The following is a 17033-nucleotide window of genomic DNA, read 5'->3' as shown; positions in this document are numbered from 1 at the left end:
TAATCTCCGACTTTAACACCATAAAAAAAATAAAAAGGGAAAAACTCAGGGTTCTATATTAAAGTTCATAAAACCTTAACTAAATAAACTTGTCTTCATCCTTTGTTGCATAGCAGCATGGCTAATCTCCTGCATTCGCTTTGAAGCCACTTCCTGGCTTCATTAATTCACTCCAGTGATGATTATATGTAATTAACTAGGGCCGATTTCCTCATGAGGACAACAGTGGAACATGCCTTCACATTTCCAGCACGCACCAGCATGACCACTTTATTAGCTTGTGACAGGATGACGTCGCAAGAAACCAAGAGGGAGCATTGCCACCCTATAACTGGAAGACTCTGCACAATGCCAATGGGTATCTTTTAACTGAAAGCTGCAGAATATTGAAAACAGTTTCTGAAATCACATGAAGACATGAAAGCTAATATGGGATTTTGTGGTGATTGTGTTTATATCTACTTTAAGAAGAATCTCTTGCACTTTATGTAAATTACAGAATTAGCTACCTGGAAAGTATCAGTCCGGGACCCCTGCTTATCAGAGCAGTTCAGAATGGATGACATTGCTGTGACATACGTGTCCATCTAGTCTTCATCTCCAGCTTGCGTAGTAGGAAAAAACAGAAATGATTGGACCCATGTTTGTCTATGGGGAGTCAGATGTAAATGAACATGTGTCCGTTTACATCAGATAACCCCAGGATCCGCCACGATCAGGTCCACCAAAACGGAAGCCTTGGTTTTCCCGACCTGGCCAGAGTCGGGGGTAATCAGATATAAATGGATGCACATCTGTTTAGATTCGGCTGCCCATACACTAAAGGTGCCCATACACTGTGCAATTATCGCACGATAATCGTGGGAAATCCCGCGATCCTACGATAATCGCAAAGCGTATGGCAGGCGTGCGACCGTATTTACTGTACGGTCGCACGTCTTTTGTCTAAGGAGCATGTTCGAAAACCAGCCGCAAATCTTAAGATTTTCGGCTGGTTTGTGGCATGCTCGGGAGACAAAATGCCGGGCATTCAGCATTGCGGTCATCGGAAGCTTGTCCCTCAGTGGGGCGGGCTTGCCGTGATCACAAGTACGGCAGATCCAAAGATGTCCAAGATGGGCAGATCGTACATTTTTAAAATTACTTTACAACCAGCGCAAGACTAAGGTCTTGCGATGGATGTAAAGTGTATGGCCACCTTAACATTGGGCTTCCGATCAGATCCGCCTGAAAAACTGACAAGCAAACCTGATTGCAATGCCCATGTAAAAGAGCTGTAAGTTACTTCAGAAAGGAAGCTCACAAAACCAATGATAGAATATTACACTTGCAGAAGGAATCATGGTAGATTATATCTTGTACATGTCCTTGTACAACCACTTAGTTGTCATTGCAGATTTATAAACTAGAGAATGGCAAGCAGTCCTTGTAGTAGGCACATGTGGCTGGTAAACTTGATCTTCACAAGTATTAGGTATGTGCTTGTCTTTTTATGGCTTTGCTACTGCACCTTCAAAGTCAACCATTCCTTAACAAGATTTTTGTTTTCATTTACCCATTTGAGGTTTGCTTTGGTCTTCTCTATTGATTGCTCCAAAGCCCGTGAAGCTGTGCCAAAACCAACTCCTTCATTATCCTTTTTAAATTGTTCAAGCTGGTGAGAAAGGGAATGGTTGTCATTAAAGAGGAACTTTACCCATCAATTCAAAACAGTTACTTTTAAAGCATGCCAGCTGTCAAGGTTTACAGTGTGCTTATTTCAGCTCTCAACTGATCATTTAAGCAATTAAATGGCCGCTTTCATAGCTGATCACATGTGAAGCACCATGGCTACTGCAAAAAAGAGGCTAAGATGGCACCTTCCTTGGCTTCCTTGTCATTGAAGGTTGTAGTTCTGCTTTAAGAAGAAATAAAAACTTGGATTCCTGCACATCTATGTGTATGTGATTACGTGGTATTCAGTTTAATAAAACGTATCTCCTTTTACAAACTTAGCCAAAATAAACATGCTATCCTTGCCCACATCAACCCCTTAGATTCCTTGCACCATGTTTCTGTAAACACTAGCTAGTGATCGGCTGCTCTGAGCAGTATGTTAGTGTTTTCCTTTCTCTGTTTTGTAGACTTGTGCGCCATCAAAAAATTTGTTCCGTTTCGGAATATCCGTTATTTCGTATTTCGTAATTCGTGTCCGAAACTCAATTCGGATTCGTAGTTTCGGCACATTTTCGTAACTGTACGAACATTCGTTATGATGAAGTTAAAAAGCAAAAATACTTTGTTAATATTGGAGTCGATGTGGTAGTTGTTTTTTTATCCGATTACGAATTCTGGATCCGAATTTCGTATTTCGGATAAAAAAAAACTACCATCAACTCCAATATAAATGTACTTTGCTTTTTAACTCCACTATAACGAATGTTCGTAACGGAACGAAAATACGTCAACGGAATTTCGTATTTCCTGCGTGTGTATTGTAATGCAACCCTCAGCAGCAGCGGATCCGTATTTCGGATTAAAAAAAAAAATCTTGTCATGTTGTTCAACCTCATTTACAGGGGTAATATTAGTTCCTGTTTCAAAGAAATTCGGATCCAAAATTCGTTAACGGAATTTCGTATTTCGGATATAATTCGGAAACTGCAATTCGGATTTTGGATGCTTCCGAATTTACGAATTTCAGGAAAATCCGTACGAATTTCGATTCGTAACGAAACGAATCGCACATGTCTACTGTTTTGTAAGAGTTAGCCTTGGAGAAACATTGCTGCACTTTGTTCATTGTGCATTCATGCTTTTAAAAGCCTGTTTTAAAAATGTTCATGAAACTACAAATGTACATCCTTCTTGCAATTAAATGGCCGCTTTCATAGCTGATCACATGTGAAGCACCATGGCTACTGCAAAAAAGAGGCTAAGATGGCACCTTCCTTGGCTTCCTTGTCATTGAAGGTTGTAGTTCTGCTTTAAGAAGAAATAAAAACTTGGATTCCTGCACATCTATGTGTATGTGATTACGTGGTATTCAGTTTAATAAAACGTATCTCCTTTTACAAACTTAGCCAAAATAAACATGCTATCCTTGCCCACATCAACCCCTTAGATTCCTTGCACCATGTTTCTGTAAACACTAGCTAGTGATCGGCTGCTCTGAGCAGTATGTTAGTGTTTTCCTTTCTCTGTTTTGTAGACTTGTGCGCCATCAAAAAATTTGTTCCGTTTCGGAATATCCGTTATTTCGTATTTCGTAATTCGTGTCCGAAACTCAATTCGGATTCGTAGTTTCGGCACATTTTCGTAACTGTACGAACATTCGTTATGATGAAGTTAAAAAGCAAAAATACTTTGTTAATATTGGAGTCGATGTGGTAGTTGTTTTTTTATCCGATTACGAATTCTGGATCCGAATTTCGTATTTCGGATAAAAAAAAACTACCATCAACTCCAATATAAATGTACTTTGCTTTTTAACTCCACTATAACGAATGTTCGTAACGGAACGAAAATACGTCAACGGAATTTCGTATTTCCTGCGTGTGTATTGTAATGCAACCCTCAGCAGCAGCGGATCCGTATTTCGGATTAAAAAAAAAAATCTTGTCATGTTGTTCAACCTCATTTACAGGGGTAATATTAGTTCCTGTTTCAAAGAAATTCGGATCCAAAATTCGTTAACGGAATTTCGTATTTCGGATATAATTCGGAAACTGCAATTCGGATTTTGGATGCTTCCGAATTTACGAATTTCAGGAAAATCCGTACGAATTTCGATTCGTAACGAAACGAATCGCACATGTCTACTGTTTTGTAAGAGTTAGCCTTGGAGAAACATTGCTGCACTTTGTTCATTGTGCATTCATGCTTTTAAAAGCCTGTTTTAAAAATGTTCATGAAACTACAAATGTACATCCTTCTAATTATCAAGTACTTTAGAACTGAAGTGCCTACCTGCTGCAAGTCAAAATCAGTCGAGAATCTTCTAGTAACTCCTGTTATCAGGTAACGAAAGGAGAATGAGGAGCTTCCAAACCTAGATGGAAAAATAAACAAAATTAAATGAATATTCTTCCTGCTTTTTTTGGCAGGTAAAAAAAATAAAGACCTCACAGGTTATCATTAACATAATACAATTTGGTAAGTCTTTTATAACTACTGTACCATTATCTCTATTTTAGCTTCATAACCTCATATTCAAAATGCATTAGGCCCATATTATAAGAGTTTACTTCCAAATCCTGTCAGTGGAGTGGATAATCTCTACCTGCTGGAAAACAAAGATCCTGGAAAACAAAGATCCATCACATTGTATCGTATTACAGTTGGCCATACACTTATAATTGTATCTTGTTCAGACCCACAGGCTGAATGATAAAAAAAACATTTTGCCCCCCTAACGATTGCCCCCGAGTTGGGCTTTTGTATTCTGACAGCGGCAGGTGTGCCACTGCCAGAATACCGGAACAGTGACTACAGCTAATTGGCTGCAGTCACTGTTTGGCTGAGAATTTTCGGACCGACCCCTTCAACAAAAGTCAATAAAAAAAATTTAATTTTATTAAAAGGAGGGGTGCCGATGGTGCCATACACTGATCAAATTTCAGCCTGGTGACTCCAGCTGACTAACCAATATATGGCCAGCTTAAGCTGCTTTCAATATCTGTTAGAGCACTGCCACCTATCTGTCCAAATGAAAAAGCGATCTATGCTAAGGACTCCCTAGAAAAGTACTATTTCTGAAACGTGTCTCCTCCTTGGTTATTTTTTTTTGCATGTAATTTTTATTGAAGAATTTTCAACAATGCAAGAAAAAAGGCAGGATTTATCGCAGACATATCAAGGTCACAACGACATAAAGTCCTGTATGATATATGCAAGTAATAAGACAAAACAACAAACAATAAACACAGCTTAGGCAGCACAATCACTATTGGAACCATGCCACATCCACCAAGTAGATCTGATCTCTAGCGGTGGGAGGGGCACACTATGCATCAAGCCAGTTAACACATTATTGGGGGGTGCGTCAAAGGACATCCAGGGGTCCTAGGGATGCAGCTATTTTTGCCTTGAGATACCATTCCGTATCTTTAAAGAGAGACATCACCTCTTGGAGCTTTCCTACTGATAATTCCTAACTCAGAAATGGGGTCCAGGTGGTAAAAAAACCTGTCAGTGTAGGAGTAGTTGTATCAAGCCTCAAGTTTCTCTAGGGACATCAGCTTATGGAGTAATTCTTTCAGGATGGCTAATGAAGGACCGCCATGGTTATAGCTGAAAGGTAAGTGGTAGGGATGCACTAATACCGTTTTTTCGGTATCAAGTACGAGTACCAATATTTTTGTTTTCGGTACTCACCGATGCCTAATACCGATACTGGGAGTCCCATCAAGGAAGACAGCGGCACTTAATGACTCGCCACCCAGCATCCCGATTAGCCAGGAAGCCACCTCCATGATCCCTCGTCGTCAGGTGATGAGGAAGCAGGGAGCCGGCTTTTTGGCCAATCAGGAAACCAAGGGATGGGTAATGACTCGCCGCCCGGCGTCCTGATTGACCAGCTTCCCGCCGGCTCAATGCTCTCTCGTCACCATCAGCATCCCCTTGGGTGCGGGGGGTCATCACTACAATTATATAGGGGGTATTTAGAATAGTATGAACTAAAGATATTCTTAGTCAAATTACATTTACGTTTTGTATTCATTTAAGATAATGTTAAATGTTTTTCTAAGTACCTTAATTTAGTTTGTGCAACCTGCTGTAATCTAAGGTGAAGTAGGGTCAGCCCTCTGATACAATAAGGCTCTGCTGCATGCAATGTGCTGAGAGAAACCATGCTGACAGGAGGAGAGATAAGTCAGGAGGCAAGGGGTGTATTCTTGACAATCTCTCAACAAAGCTGTGCTGCTACAGTAGATATGGCTGTGGTGTCATAAAGTTGGCTGAGCACAATTTCAAATCTTTTCTGGGTAAAAGAGCTCCCATATTTATATATCAACAGCAGCCTGTCTGACGTTGAGCTTAGGGTTGCCGCCTGTCCGGGTTTCACCCGGGCAGTACGGGTTTGCAATCATGTGCCCGGGTCTGTGCCCACCTCCCGCCCGGGCACATCATTCAAACGGTACTATGCCGCATACTAGCATGACTTGCGGCGGACACCGGGTGGCGCTGTTTCCCGTCCCTCGACTCTCCCTCTCCTGTGTCTCTCCTCCGTGGCTGTAGGAGGAAGTGACATCAGGGAGAGAGGGAGCCGTGAGGGACGGATCTTTCTCCGGCAGCCAGCCGGCTAGCAGGGGTTGTGGAGAGCAGCGATTTCGTCACACAACTTGCTGGCAGCTGTAGGAGGGTGAACCTGCGCTGGTAGAAGGTGGACCTGCGGCTGGACTGAGGATGACCTGCACGCATCATCAGGGTGTTGGCTTCAAGTACCAGGAAGGGACAACCAGCTCCTGATGACATAAGTAAATAGCAGCATGGGACCTGGCATGTGGCTGTGGAGCAGTAGATTACAACAGAACAGTGAGTATATTTATTGTGGATAACTCCAGTGAAAAAGGTAAGAGGGTATCGAGGGGAAAAAAAACACGGAGGGGTGAAGTTAATACATTTTGATCAAATGCAATATTAATTGGAAAGGGGGGATCAGTATTGCCCATTAAACATGCCCCCCCCAAAAATGTTTTGTGGGGGCATCTTTTATGTGCAATAGTACACATCAAGGATACAGGCAGGGGAACAAAACCTGACACTATTTCTTTATAGGTGACACAATAGGAAATGAAGGTTGGGGACACAGATCTTATGTGTTATATTTTAATACTCGCACACAAAACAAATAAAACGTATGTGTGGTGTTCTACTTAAGGCCTTGTTTCCACCAGCCCGCACATCTACCGCAATGTCCCGTGCCCGGAACCGCGAGGGATTGTCTATATAAAGCCTCCCTGCGTTCTGGGGTGTTGATCTTGGTGCCGGTGTGCTGGAGACATCTGTATTGTTGTTCTGTTGTGAGCAGCGCCATCCGTAGTCATTACCGGCACCCGTTACTTTTGGCTTTTTTGGTAAGAACTGCGGCAATGTATATGGGTGCTGCTTTGTACACTTGTGTCTTATCTACAGAATGCATATCTGCGGCACGCTGGCAAGTTGTGATTAACTCCAATGTCATTTATTTACAAAATACATGCATAGTGTATACTGTACAAACAAATCGCCGCGACGCGCTATAGTGTTCGGGTTTGGCCTGAAGAAAAGGTGGCAACCCTAGTTGAGCTTTAAATGCCTTTTTACTAGTCCAGTCAGAACAAGCATACTTCTTACCCCACTTCTTGAATTATTTTGCAGTAAACAGTAAATTTGTATCTTTAAAAGCATGTTTTTTCTTCTTATGCTTTTCCTCAATTACTTTCAGCAGACTGACTCTATTCCACCAGGGTTGTAGAACTCCACTAGCATCATTGTTCTCTCATGTATGGGAAATCCTATTACATGTTTTACTATTGTTTCTTAGAGAAATTCACACACAAAGTACCTTCCTTCTTTACAGCAAGGTTGGAACACTTACCTTTCAAGAAATGTTTTCCAGTGGCCTCTGACAAAGTCCCAGGCAAGACTCTGACCAACCACATTGCCAGCAACATTTAAAATTGTGGAAATAGAGTCTTGTCTACGAATTTTTGTGGTATCCACTGCATACTCTAACAGCCTGAAAAAGTACAATTACAATGAATCTCCAGTTTTGTTAAAACAAATTTAAAAATAATCTCTTCTAGGTTCTCGTTATACGTTACAGCATTTTTCCAAACTTTATCGTAGATCCTTGCTTGGTTCTCTCTTGTAGACAGGCTACTCCATTTTTATAACACTATAACTAGATGATCAGTCACAATATTGTAAAAGATCGTCCTTCCCTCCCAACACCTCCTTAAATATGCAATGTTGTTGCGTACATACTGTACTGTTGTTCACATCATAGGGCAGTGCGTTCCGGTCAGAATCGGACCGGAACGCACTGCCCGCATTGCGTCCGCTCACTTTTTTGCCGGGCTGGAGGGGGCGTGGTGGGCCATTGAAGTGATTGGCACCGTAGCCACACCCTGTGGCTACAATGCGATCGCCCACAAGGGATCGCAAGGCACATTGTTCCTGCAGTGCGTTCCGGTGTGATCAAAATAGTGCTTGCAGCATTTTGATCGCACCGGAACGCACTGCAGGCACAATGTGCCTTGCGATCCCGTGCGGCCGCAGGGCGTGGCTATAGTGCCATTCACTTCAATGGCCCGCCATGCCCCCTCCAGCCCGGCAAAAAAGTGAGCCGGCCGCAATGCGTTCCGGTCCGATTCTGACCGGAGCGCACTGCCCTATGGTGTGAACGAACCCTAAAAGTGACACTAATGCCAGGAGTTAAACCCTAAAAATGCATTCAAGTACCTCAACTATTAACAAAAATGCTTTATTTGTGTATTACTCAGCTGTAGATCCGCAAATCAACCCCTAATTGGTGCTGATAAGGTCCTTCCTTCTAGAAGATGGCTACTTTTGTCCTCATTGTCCCTGTGTATTTTGTAGAGTAGTCATTACTCCAAGCTCGCTCCTGTGATGGACTACAATCTTAATACAAATTAGTAAACTAAACATAAGATTGTAGTCCATTGTGCAGGCTTTGTCTCAGGAGGTCAGGGGTCATCTAATTTTGCTGTTATATCAATGACCTGATCTTACACGTTGGTTCCCAGCATCTGAATGTTCAGATTTTCACATAGTCACAGGTATGGTGGACGTTGATTAAAAAATCAGCTAAGGGGGCATTAGCATAATAACTATACATTTTGGTGCAGTAAAATATTGTCAAATATTGTTGAGAATATGCTAATTGAATTCTTACCTATTAAGGATCCAGGGTTCCTTGCTACAGCCCAGGCTTGCTCTCAGTTTATCTGCTTCCTGTGCATTGTCTGTCTTTTTAAATTCTTGCCATGCAAAGTTCCACTCTTCTTCTCCTCCTCTTGCTATTGCATTGCAGTAGATGGTGTATCTCAGGTTTGGATGAATACTGTGGATACACACAAATGAGGTTGAGTTATAGTTTTAGCATCAGTACTAGATTTATATTCGCATGTGGCCATTCCACCTTACAGTAATGTCAGATCAATGATTCTACATCCTGCCTATTTTAAAATTGAAAGCTGCGACGTTCAAAGTGTAAAGAGTAAGCTGATTTCTATTAGGGGGAACCCCGTGGAAAAGCGCCTTGTCCACATGAGAATGAGGAAAAGGGCCTCTTCCCTACAAACCTAGCCCGGTGGTTGTGAGGGTCTGGGGGAAGGGGGGCTCATCTGCATCTGAAGGGTCTGGTATGAATCTGTAGGGGAACACCACACATTTTTTTAACATCAGGGGTCCCCCCTAACATTCTTAGAAGACCTAAACACTGTTTTTTTCTAAAATAAGAAAAAAAAAAAGGTGAGCCCAGTCAGGAGCAGGGCTGAGGTACTTCTTTTTCTTAGTTCCGTGCTCACGCACCACTGTTTATTTGTTGTGCCTCTGCCTCCTGTCAACCAGCTTAGTGTAACAGCGCAGCAGTAGAGTGATCTACTCTTCGGCTCTGACGTCAAAGCCAGCAGCAGCCGAGCCAAGCAGAAGGAGACTGAGACAGAGATGGAGACAGAGCAGGAAGGTACTGGTACACTTTTCTAAAGGGGACGGTGAGCTGGGGCAAATAAATGGTAAATGGCAGGTTATTGGATGGCTGCAATGTTGTAATCTCTACACTAACATCAAGGAAAGCTGGGGAAATGGGGGTTATAATTTGTAACCCCACTTTCCCTAGCTTCACTGGTGTGGCAGTGTTATTTATTTATTTTTTTTAGCAAAATTGTTTATTGAAAAATATGCATGAACAAACATAGGAAATGCGTATAAACTGTTGACAGATTTACAACATTAGATACAGGGTGTGCGTCTTATGCGAGAAAGACATAATGTTGATTTGTTAGAATAAAACTTACAAATATAAGTCAAATATTTGAAATCGCATGTATGAAATAGATCCAGAGATGGATCTCAGAGATAGGATAGGATTAAGTGTAATAAAACAAATCTATAAATCGATAACCAGAATAACGATGTAATAAATTAGCAGTAAATACAGTTCTCGTATATGATTGGGGACATAGCTTCAGAGGTCTTTGGGTGTAATAGATCTAAGTCACTTGGGTTGGTGAAGGGGGTGGGGGAGAGGATCCCCTGCTTATCAGCGGTCGGCCTGTGGTGGCTAGAATAAATGAGTTCAGGTCAGATTTATGGTTCACAGACAAGTCTTTGTGAATGAAGTCATCCCAGTCTGAGAGGAGCAGTGTTATTTTAAGCTATAATTACACTGCCACACTAAAGAAACTCGGGAAAGAGGGTTAATTGCACTTCTATAATGTGGCAGTGTATTTATAACTTAAAATAATCCTGCCACCCCAGGGAAGCTGGGAAAAGTGGGGTTACAATTTATAACCCCCATTTCCCCAGCCTCTATTGGTGTGGCAGTGTTAGGCCCGTTCACATCAAGCCCATGCGTGGTTTGCTGGGGAGGGGGCCCATACAAAATGTTGCTATGGGGCCCTGCAATTTCTAGTTAAACCCCTGGTAAAAATACATACTTATTTACATTAGTTTCCATCCAATCTCTGAATTGCCGGGTTGCTAATTCTCTACATTCTGAGATGCCAAAAGCACAGGCTGTGCTGACTGCGTTTATTTCACTGTACCTGTAGAAAAATGATTTAAAAAAATAGTAAAATATTCATTAAAACATTTCCACTACTGTGAATGGTTAAACATTTGGGTCATGTATGAGATTCCAAAAGCACTAATAATGGTGGCAGCAATGTGTTAGAATTTTTGAATGGAAAATGATATGTGTTTCCCATAGTAAACCGATCCCTGTTCTGATTTTCACATCTTAAAATGAAAGCTGAACTCTGATATGCCATTTATGTCAGACTCAGAACGTTCCACCATTGCAGGTCTTGGAGAGGAGCAGAGAGCAGACCTACTACCCTACATGAAATTCCACCTAAGAATGAGTAAGGCCTCTTGCACAAGCATACGTAGGATCTTGCTGGCAGAAGGCTGACACCAATATCCTGTGTAAAAAGTGGTCCGTAGTGCATTCCAACTTATACAGACATACACCCACTTATGTCCGTATAAGTTGAGATGTGTGCTATGTACAAAGACATTCATTCAGAATGACTGAAAGCCAAGGTCATTCTGCACCAGTGTTGCCACTGCTGCCTAGTGAATGACTCAATCAGGCACAGAAGGACCTTGGCTTTCAGTCATTCTGCACCTGTGTCAGTGCTGCTGCCTAGTGCATGGCTCATTCATGTCCATGGGCAAGATTTAAACATCAACAATGTGTATGCATCAGCCACAGTGCAGGTGCAGAATTACTTTGACATTCAGTCATTCTGAATGACAGAAGGCCAAGGTCATTCCATGCCTGCACTGGTGCCTACACATTGTTTATGTGTACATATCACCTGGCCCTGAATTCACTAGGCGGCATATGGCCATGTCTATTTAGGTGTTAGTCATGTAAACATTCGCACAGTCAGATGCAGACCATGAACACAGATTTGTTTTAGTTTACACAGCTAAACGCTATGGACCAAAATGCAGCTATGTGAATGTGCCCAAAAAACTGCCTGGTAAATTCAAGTATATATCTATATTCCAATGAATATGAAAGCATATCCCTATACCTGCTTACAGATTTTCATCACTGATCCCAATATGAGTTAAACTGTGTTAAACTGATACCCTGTCACCAGACCATTTATTGTAACCAAAATCTTCCCATAATGTTATATGTGCATTTACATTTTTGTTGTTACCTGAAAAAGCCTCCCATGTGTAGACAGCTAAAAGCCCTGAGACTGATATACGGTGCCAACGTCATGGATGTGATGTCAGCAACACCAGCAGACTTGGAGCTTTCACTCAAGTATTTACCTTTACTCCTCCCCTGGCAGCTACAGAGAAGGTTATGTAAGGAGGTAAAGGGGCAGAGGAGCTGGGGCAGCACTGAGAGTAATTAGATACTCCCAGAAGAAGAGAGGGTTATGATGTGCAAGGAGGGAGGGTGCTGTGCTAGTAGTAGTCAAATTTTCCACCGAGTTCAAAGGCACATTGCAAGTGAATTATACATAATTTATGGAAAGGAAAAACACTCATAAATATTTAAAATACTTGATTTCTGGTACTTTTACCTGCAATTTATTAAGTTAGAGAAGGGATCTCTCTGAAGCACACATGCACTGCACTGTCTGCCTCGAGCACAAACTAAAACTATCATTAAATTATATATATATCGTATTTTACTTACTGTTCTGTTAAAGTTGGCATTCTCTGAGTAAAGTTATTTGTCTTGTTCTTAAAGTACAAAAACAATGGTTCAACTTGCTGTCTCATGTAGGCCTGTAGGAAAACATTACATGTTTAGTTTATGCTGACCATATCTTATGTGATATGAACTGATTTACTGATTTCAGGAGTTGGGGATGAGGGTTTGCTTGTGTGCTGCACAGCAGCCTGACTATTACGGTTTTGCCTTTGTTATGTTTGCCCCTGTTACTCCCCTCATCCTGTTGGTGCTAGTTGGTACAGTCCCTAGCTAGACAACCCCTGTCTTACCTTGTTGAAAAGTTGGTATCACTTTTCAAGCAGAGACAGCACTTAGGAACGTCATTGTCTTCTTACACATCAAAAGACTGGAAAAACATCCTCTGCAATGCACTTATCTGAAGTAAAACCACATTGGATTCAACTTCTGTTTCTGAACAGATATTGAAGAGTTAAGCTGCCTGTGGATTCTGCCAATTCACCAAGTGGCCATACTGGCTGCACAGGCAGTGTCTAAGGAGGTATTTAATTGCATATATCTGCATCTGAAAGAGAACAACTTGATATAAATGTCTGTGACATTGGTAGCACTCTGGGAAACTCCTGATGCAAATGTTCAAACCTAAAAAAAAGTTTGTATTGGTTTCCAACAAAATAGAAAGAGCTTGTGGGATCAGCAGTGGCAGAATGGGCTGATGCAGCAGCCAGAATAAAGAGTGGACATACCTGGTCTATAACATAATGTGTTAAGAAATTGTAAAATAAGTAGGTCAGGGTGAACCTGATATGGAGTAACGTACTGGAGACAGAGGGCTTTTCTGGCATTCATTAATTTTTAACCTATTTATATTCTAAATGCCAGAATTGTTTTTCAGATAGGTTGGTTATGTGACAACTGTGTCATTCTAAGGTGGAGCGATCAACCGAGAAATGGGCTGAAGTTCCCAAGAGGAGAGGTGGGTTAGATGTTGGGGGGAGTATTAGGGCTAAGAAAGGGAGAGGCATAAGGGAGTTAGGTAGTAAAGAAAGAAGAGGAGAACAAAAGAAGATAAGACCAAAGAAAGCAGAAGGTCAAGGCGTGGCAACCTAAGGCATAAGAAGGGTAGTTCAGGAGGTTTGTGAGGAAGGCACTGCAGTTCTTGGGGCTAGTATATAAGATCCAGGGCTACCAAGTTTTTAAAAACTTATCATGAGAGTCAGCCAGAATTGTGGATAAATATTCATTAGCCATAGTGCCCGTAATCTGTATTTACTTTGTTAAGGCTAAAGGTAGGAGTCTTCCACAACCTTGCTATGGTCTGTTTTGTGGCTATACAAATGTAAGTAATCAGGATTCAGTGGCGTTTCCAGACACTTTGTATATGGTTATGTAACAGGGATTACAGACCAGCGTAGAATTGATTAAAGCATATACTTGGATACAGAGTTTTTTCACCTTAGGGCATTTAACAACCTCAATTTTCATAGCCCTACTTCCACTTTCCTGTTACAGCAGCTGTACAAAGTGTATAAATGTGACTATGCAGCCCAGTAGGCACCAGTGTTGGAACTAGGGCTCATAGTTATCATCACTCAGTAACAGACCTGGCCTGACTCACCCACCTCTCTTTCTCTGCAATACAAGTCTATGCAAGGACACTTGCAAAGATGGGTACAGCCGCTACCCAGCTACACCAGCATTCAGCACTGGTTAGACCTGAAGGTAGCAAGTTCACTTTTTAAGTTTAAAATTTTTAATTTATACTGGACCACTAAGAGATAAAAAGGCAGAAAACTTAAATTGGACTACAATCTCAATAGAAACAAGTTGATTGTAGTACATCACAAGAGTGAGCTTGGAACGGTGGCTACTTTACAAAACACACAGGACCATGGGGAGCAAAAGTAGCCACCCTCCAGAAGGAAGGACAGTGTCAGCACCAATTCAGAGATAATTTGAGTATCTACAGCTGAGTGATTCACAAATAAGATACATTTTTATTAATAGAACATCCCTAAAGGAGAGGCAGGAGTGGGAGAGGCGAGCAGAGAAATATCATAGTGTACAGCAGACATCAGCTGCCATCTGGAGCTGCATTATAACCACCTCCTATCGCTGGCGGTCTAAGCCTCACTTTATCCAATCTCTTCTCTCATGTAATCTAGATAACATTTTCTGGCCTGGGTTCCCTCAGGTGGCATATTCCCACTAACATTTTTTGTTTTTAATATTTTTTTTATTATTTAATTTGTATTTCATTTTTTTCTGTGATTTTGGTAATGATACAGTGGTTGGACTGCACACAGCAGAGGCTAGGCACATCTAAATTTCCTTTCCTTTGCCAGCATAATATTCTCAGCAGCTGGTTGTATTTTTAATTTTTATTTATTTATTTAATTAGAGTCAGGGCACCAGAAGCATATCTGCAGGGAAAAACATATGGCCATAGGTCACCCGTCCTTCCACAATGCAGTGGGAAGGGCAGGCAGCAGCAACTGGAGGTGGGATATTCTACTGCCTTTCCCCAAAAAAGGGCTGTTGAAAAAAAGAGAAGACAAGCAAGCCTAAAGGAGAAGTAGAAGTGCTGCCTCATGGAGGTTGTACATTCTGAGCATTAATAATGTGACCTCTTCCTCCCCCTTTTCTACCTCCTACTCCGTCTACTCCTTCTCCTAACCCTCCTTCATCTCTTCCCCCTTCTTCTCCTATCTTAGTGATTATGGTACGAGGTGAGACTCCAGGGAGCTGGGGGTTCCCACATTTTAGCCTTTTCTACCTGGTTACATTCACATACTATCCTGATGTTGACCAATTTTTACCATGCCATGTCTAAGGATTATAGTTCCAATATTTTTGAAATATTGGATGTATGGAGATTTGGCAGGGGGCTGCAGTCAATCTGGAGTGTGTGGTGTTTTGGGTGCACAGTGTTTTTACAGTTGCTCTTGAATGGACTCCCTAGTTTGCAGTAACTGTTGTGGCACCTTTGACTTTAATCTATTTTTTGTAGAGTGGCTGTTTCTATAGTACGTGACCTGCTGAACAGTTCCCACTCTACATGGCGAATACATCATACCCATAAAAGAAAGAATTAATTCTAATCTCCTAATTGAGGAAAATGTTGAACATTTTTCTTGGCTATAGTTCAGTCACCATTCAATGCCTTCTCCCTCCTTATGAAGATGAAGCAAGTGCATTTGTATGGAATAGATAAGAGGTACACTAAACATTTTACTAGATATCAGAGGAAAAAAAAGTGCAGTAACTAAAATGGTGTCATAAGAATTGACATAAGTAGATGGCTGTTTACCTTCATTGGTCCATACACCTCTGTGCGATCAAACACCTGTACAAAGTAGCTAAGACTGCTAATTGCTGCCGCCCAAGGCATGTACTCAACCTCCTTGGATAGGAATGTGGTGGTTTCAAGTGCTCTTGTTGTGCTTACATATTTAGCTCTAAAATACAAAACAATTAGAATACATAAATCACAATCTCTAAAATATATACATTTGGCAAATGTTCTAAAAGCATAAAAGCTTAGTTGTGTTACACAGTATTATCAAAGTTGGGTCCTGGGACCCACCAGAGGAAATGAGGGCAAGGCCTTTTTCACAGCCAGACAGTGGATTATTGTGTGGTAAATGGCAAGTGACATGTGAAAACTAGGTGTAGCGTAGTGGAAATGGGCATGGTAAACAGGCATGGATTAAATAATGGGATTTAAATGTTTGTGCTTGGTAAATAGTAAAGGTTTAGAAAAAAAAAAACTTTTTTTGACGAAAACTGTCATGGAAAAACATGGAGGCCGCCGTTTCTGACTTCTCCTTCTGAAAACACTAGTTGCTTGGGTGTAAGGCTAACCCAGACCCAGAACAAATAGAGAAGTAGGGACTTTAGGAGTCTGTTTGCGCGTTATAGCATAAAAGCCGACCACTAACGTGTCAGAGTGAAGTGGGAATAAGGACAGGCAGCAGGAGAGCTGCAAGCATAGTCAGTACACTACTAGGGAGCAGTGCTGAGGATAAAAGTTATAACAGTACTTAATAATATTTTGAATTAAACCTCACTGCCTCTCCTGTAATCTCCTTATAAACCCATGTTGGTCCACTTTCCTCTTCTGTGCTTTTCCTGTATGCACTTTATATTTAAATGCACCCCTCTTTCAAATGTCCCTAGTACAGACCCTTTTCTGTTTGTTGCTCCCGGTGGGGGATCTTTATCAAGCAAATTAGTTGGACACCAATTGGGCAGCCTCACTTTTTTGCAAAGTATATGCAACAGTTTTCCTGTGTATTTTTAACCTGTATGCCAGTAATTCTGGGCAGCCAACTGTATCAGAATTGCAAAGGACTGAGACAGATTTATCACTGTGGATGAGGCAGATTTTTACTCTAAACAGACATACAATTAGGAAGTGGTCGAGGACAGGTTTCATTCTATTCCAGTGCTTCTTCAGAATAAAGATCTAACCTTGCAGTAAATCTACACCATCTGTCCCACTGCTCCTGTGTAGCATTGCCTTTCTGTGCGACCAAATTAATAAATGTCCCCCAGTGTATCTTTCCCTACACTGATTTTTCTACACCGTTAGGTACTGTCATTCCTTTCTTCACAGTAGCATCTGCAGCTGCCAAAGAAGAACAGCCAACGGAAGGAA

At 41.5% G+C, this 17033-nt stretch overlaps 1 protein-coding gene across 1 annotated transcript in view; it reads right to left on the bottom strand.

Moving 5' to 3' along the window:
- Window positions 1-1310: 1310 nt before the first annotated feature.
- Window positions 1311-17033, bottom strand: part of LOC108799880 (aminopeptidase N-like) — a 36985-nt gene continuing 21262 nt past the window's right edge. Inside the window, exons 14-20 of the mRNA XM_018571817.1 lie at window positions 15684-15831; window positions 12377-12468; window positions 10647-10754; window positions 8882-9049; window positions 7562-7702; window positions 3949-4030; window positions 1311-1654 (exon numbers count right to left, since the gene is read on the bottom strand). Coding sequence (XP_018427319.1) covers window positions 1502-1654; window positions 3949-4030; window positions 7562-7702; window positions 8882-9049; window positions 10647-10754; window positions 12377-12468; window positions 15684-15831 — 892 coding nt within the window. The 3' untranslated portion in view covers window positions 1311-1501. The remainder of the gene's footprint in view (window positions 1655-3948; window positions 4031-7561; window positions 7703-8881; window positions 9050-10646; window positions 10755-12376; window positions 12469-15683; window positions 15832-17033) is intronic.

The sequence above is a fragment of the Nanorana parkeri genome, unplaced genomic scaffold (genome assembly GCF_000935625.1).
Source record: "Nanorana parkeri isolate BGI_ZX_2015 unplaced genomic scaffold, ASM93562v1 scaffold42, whole genome shotgun sequence".
Lineage (NCBI taxonomy): Eukaryota > Metazoa > Chordata > Amphibia > Anura > Dicroglossidae > Nanorana > Nanorana parkeri.
This window is presented reverse-complemented; position numbering and strand designations above follow the sequence as displayed.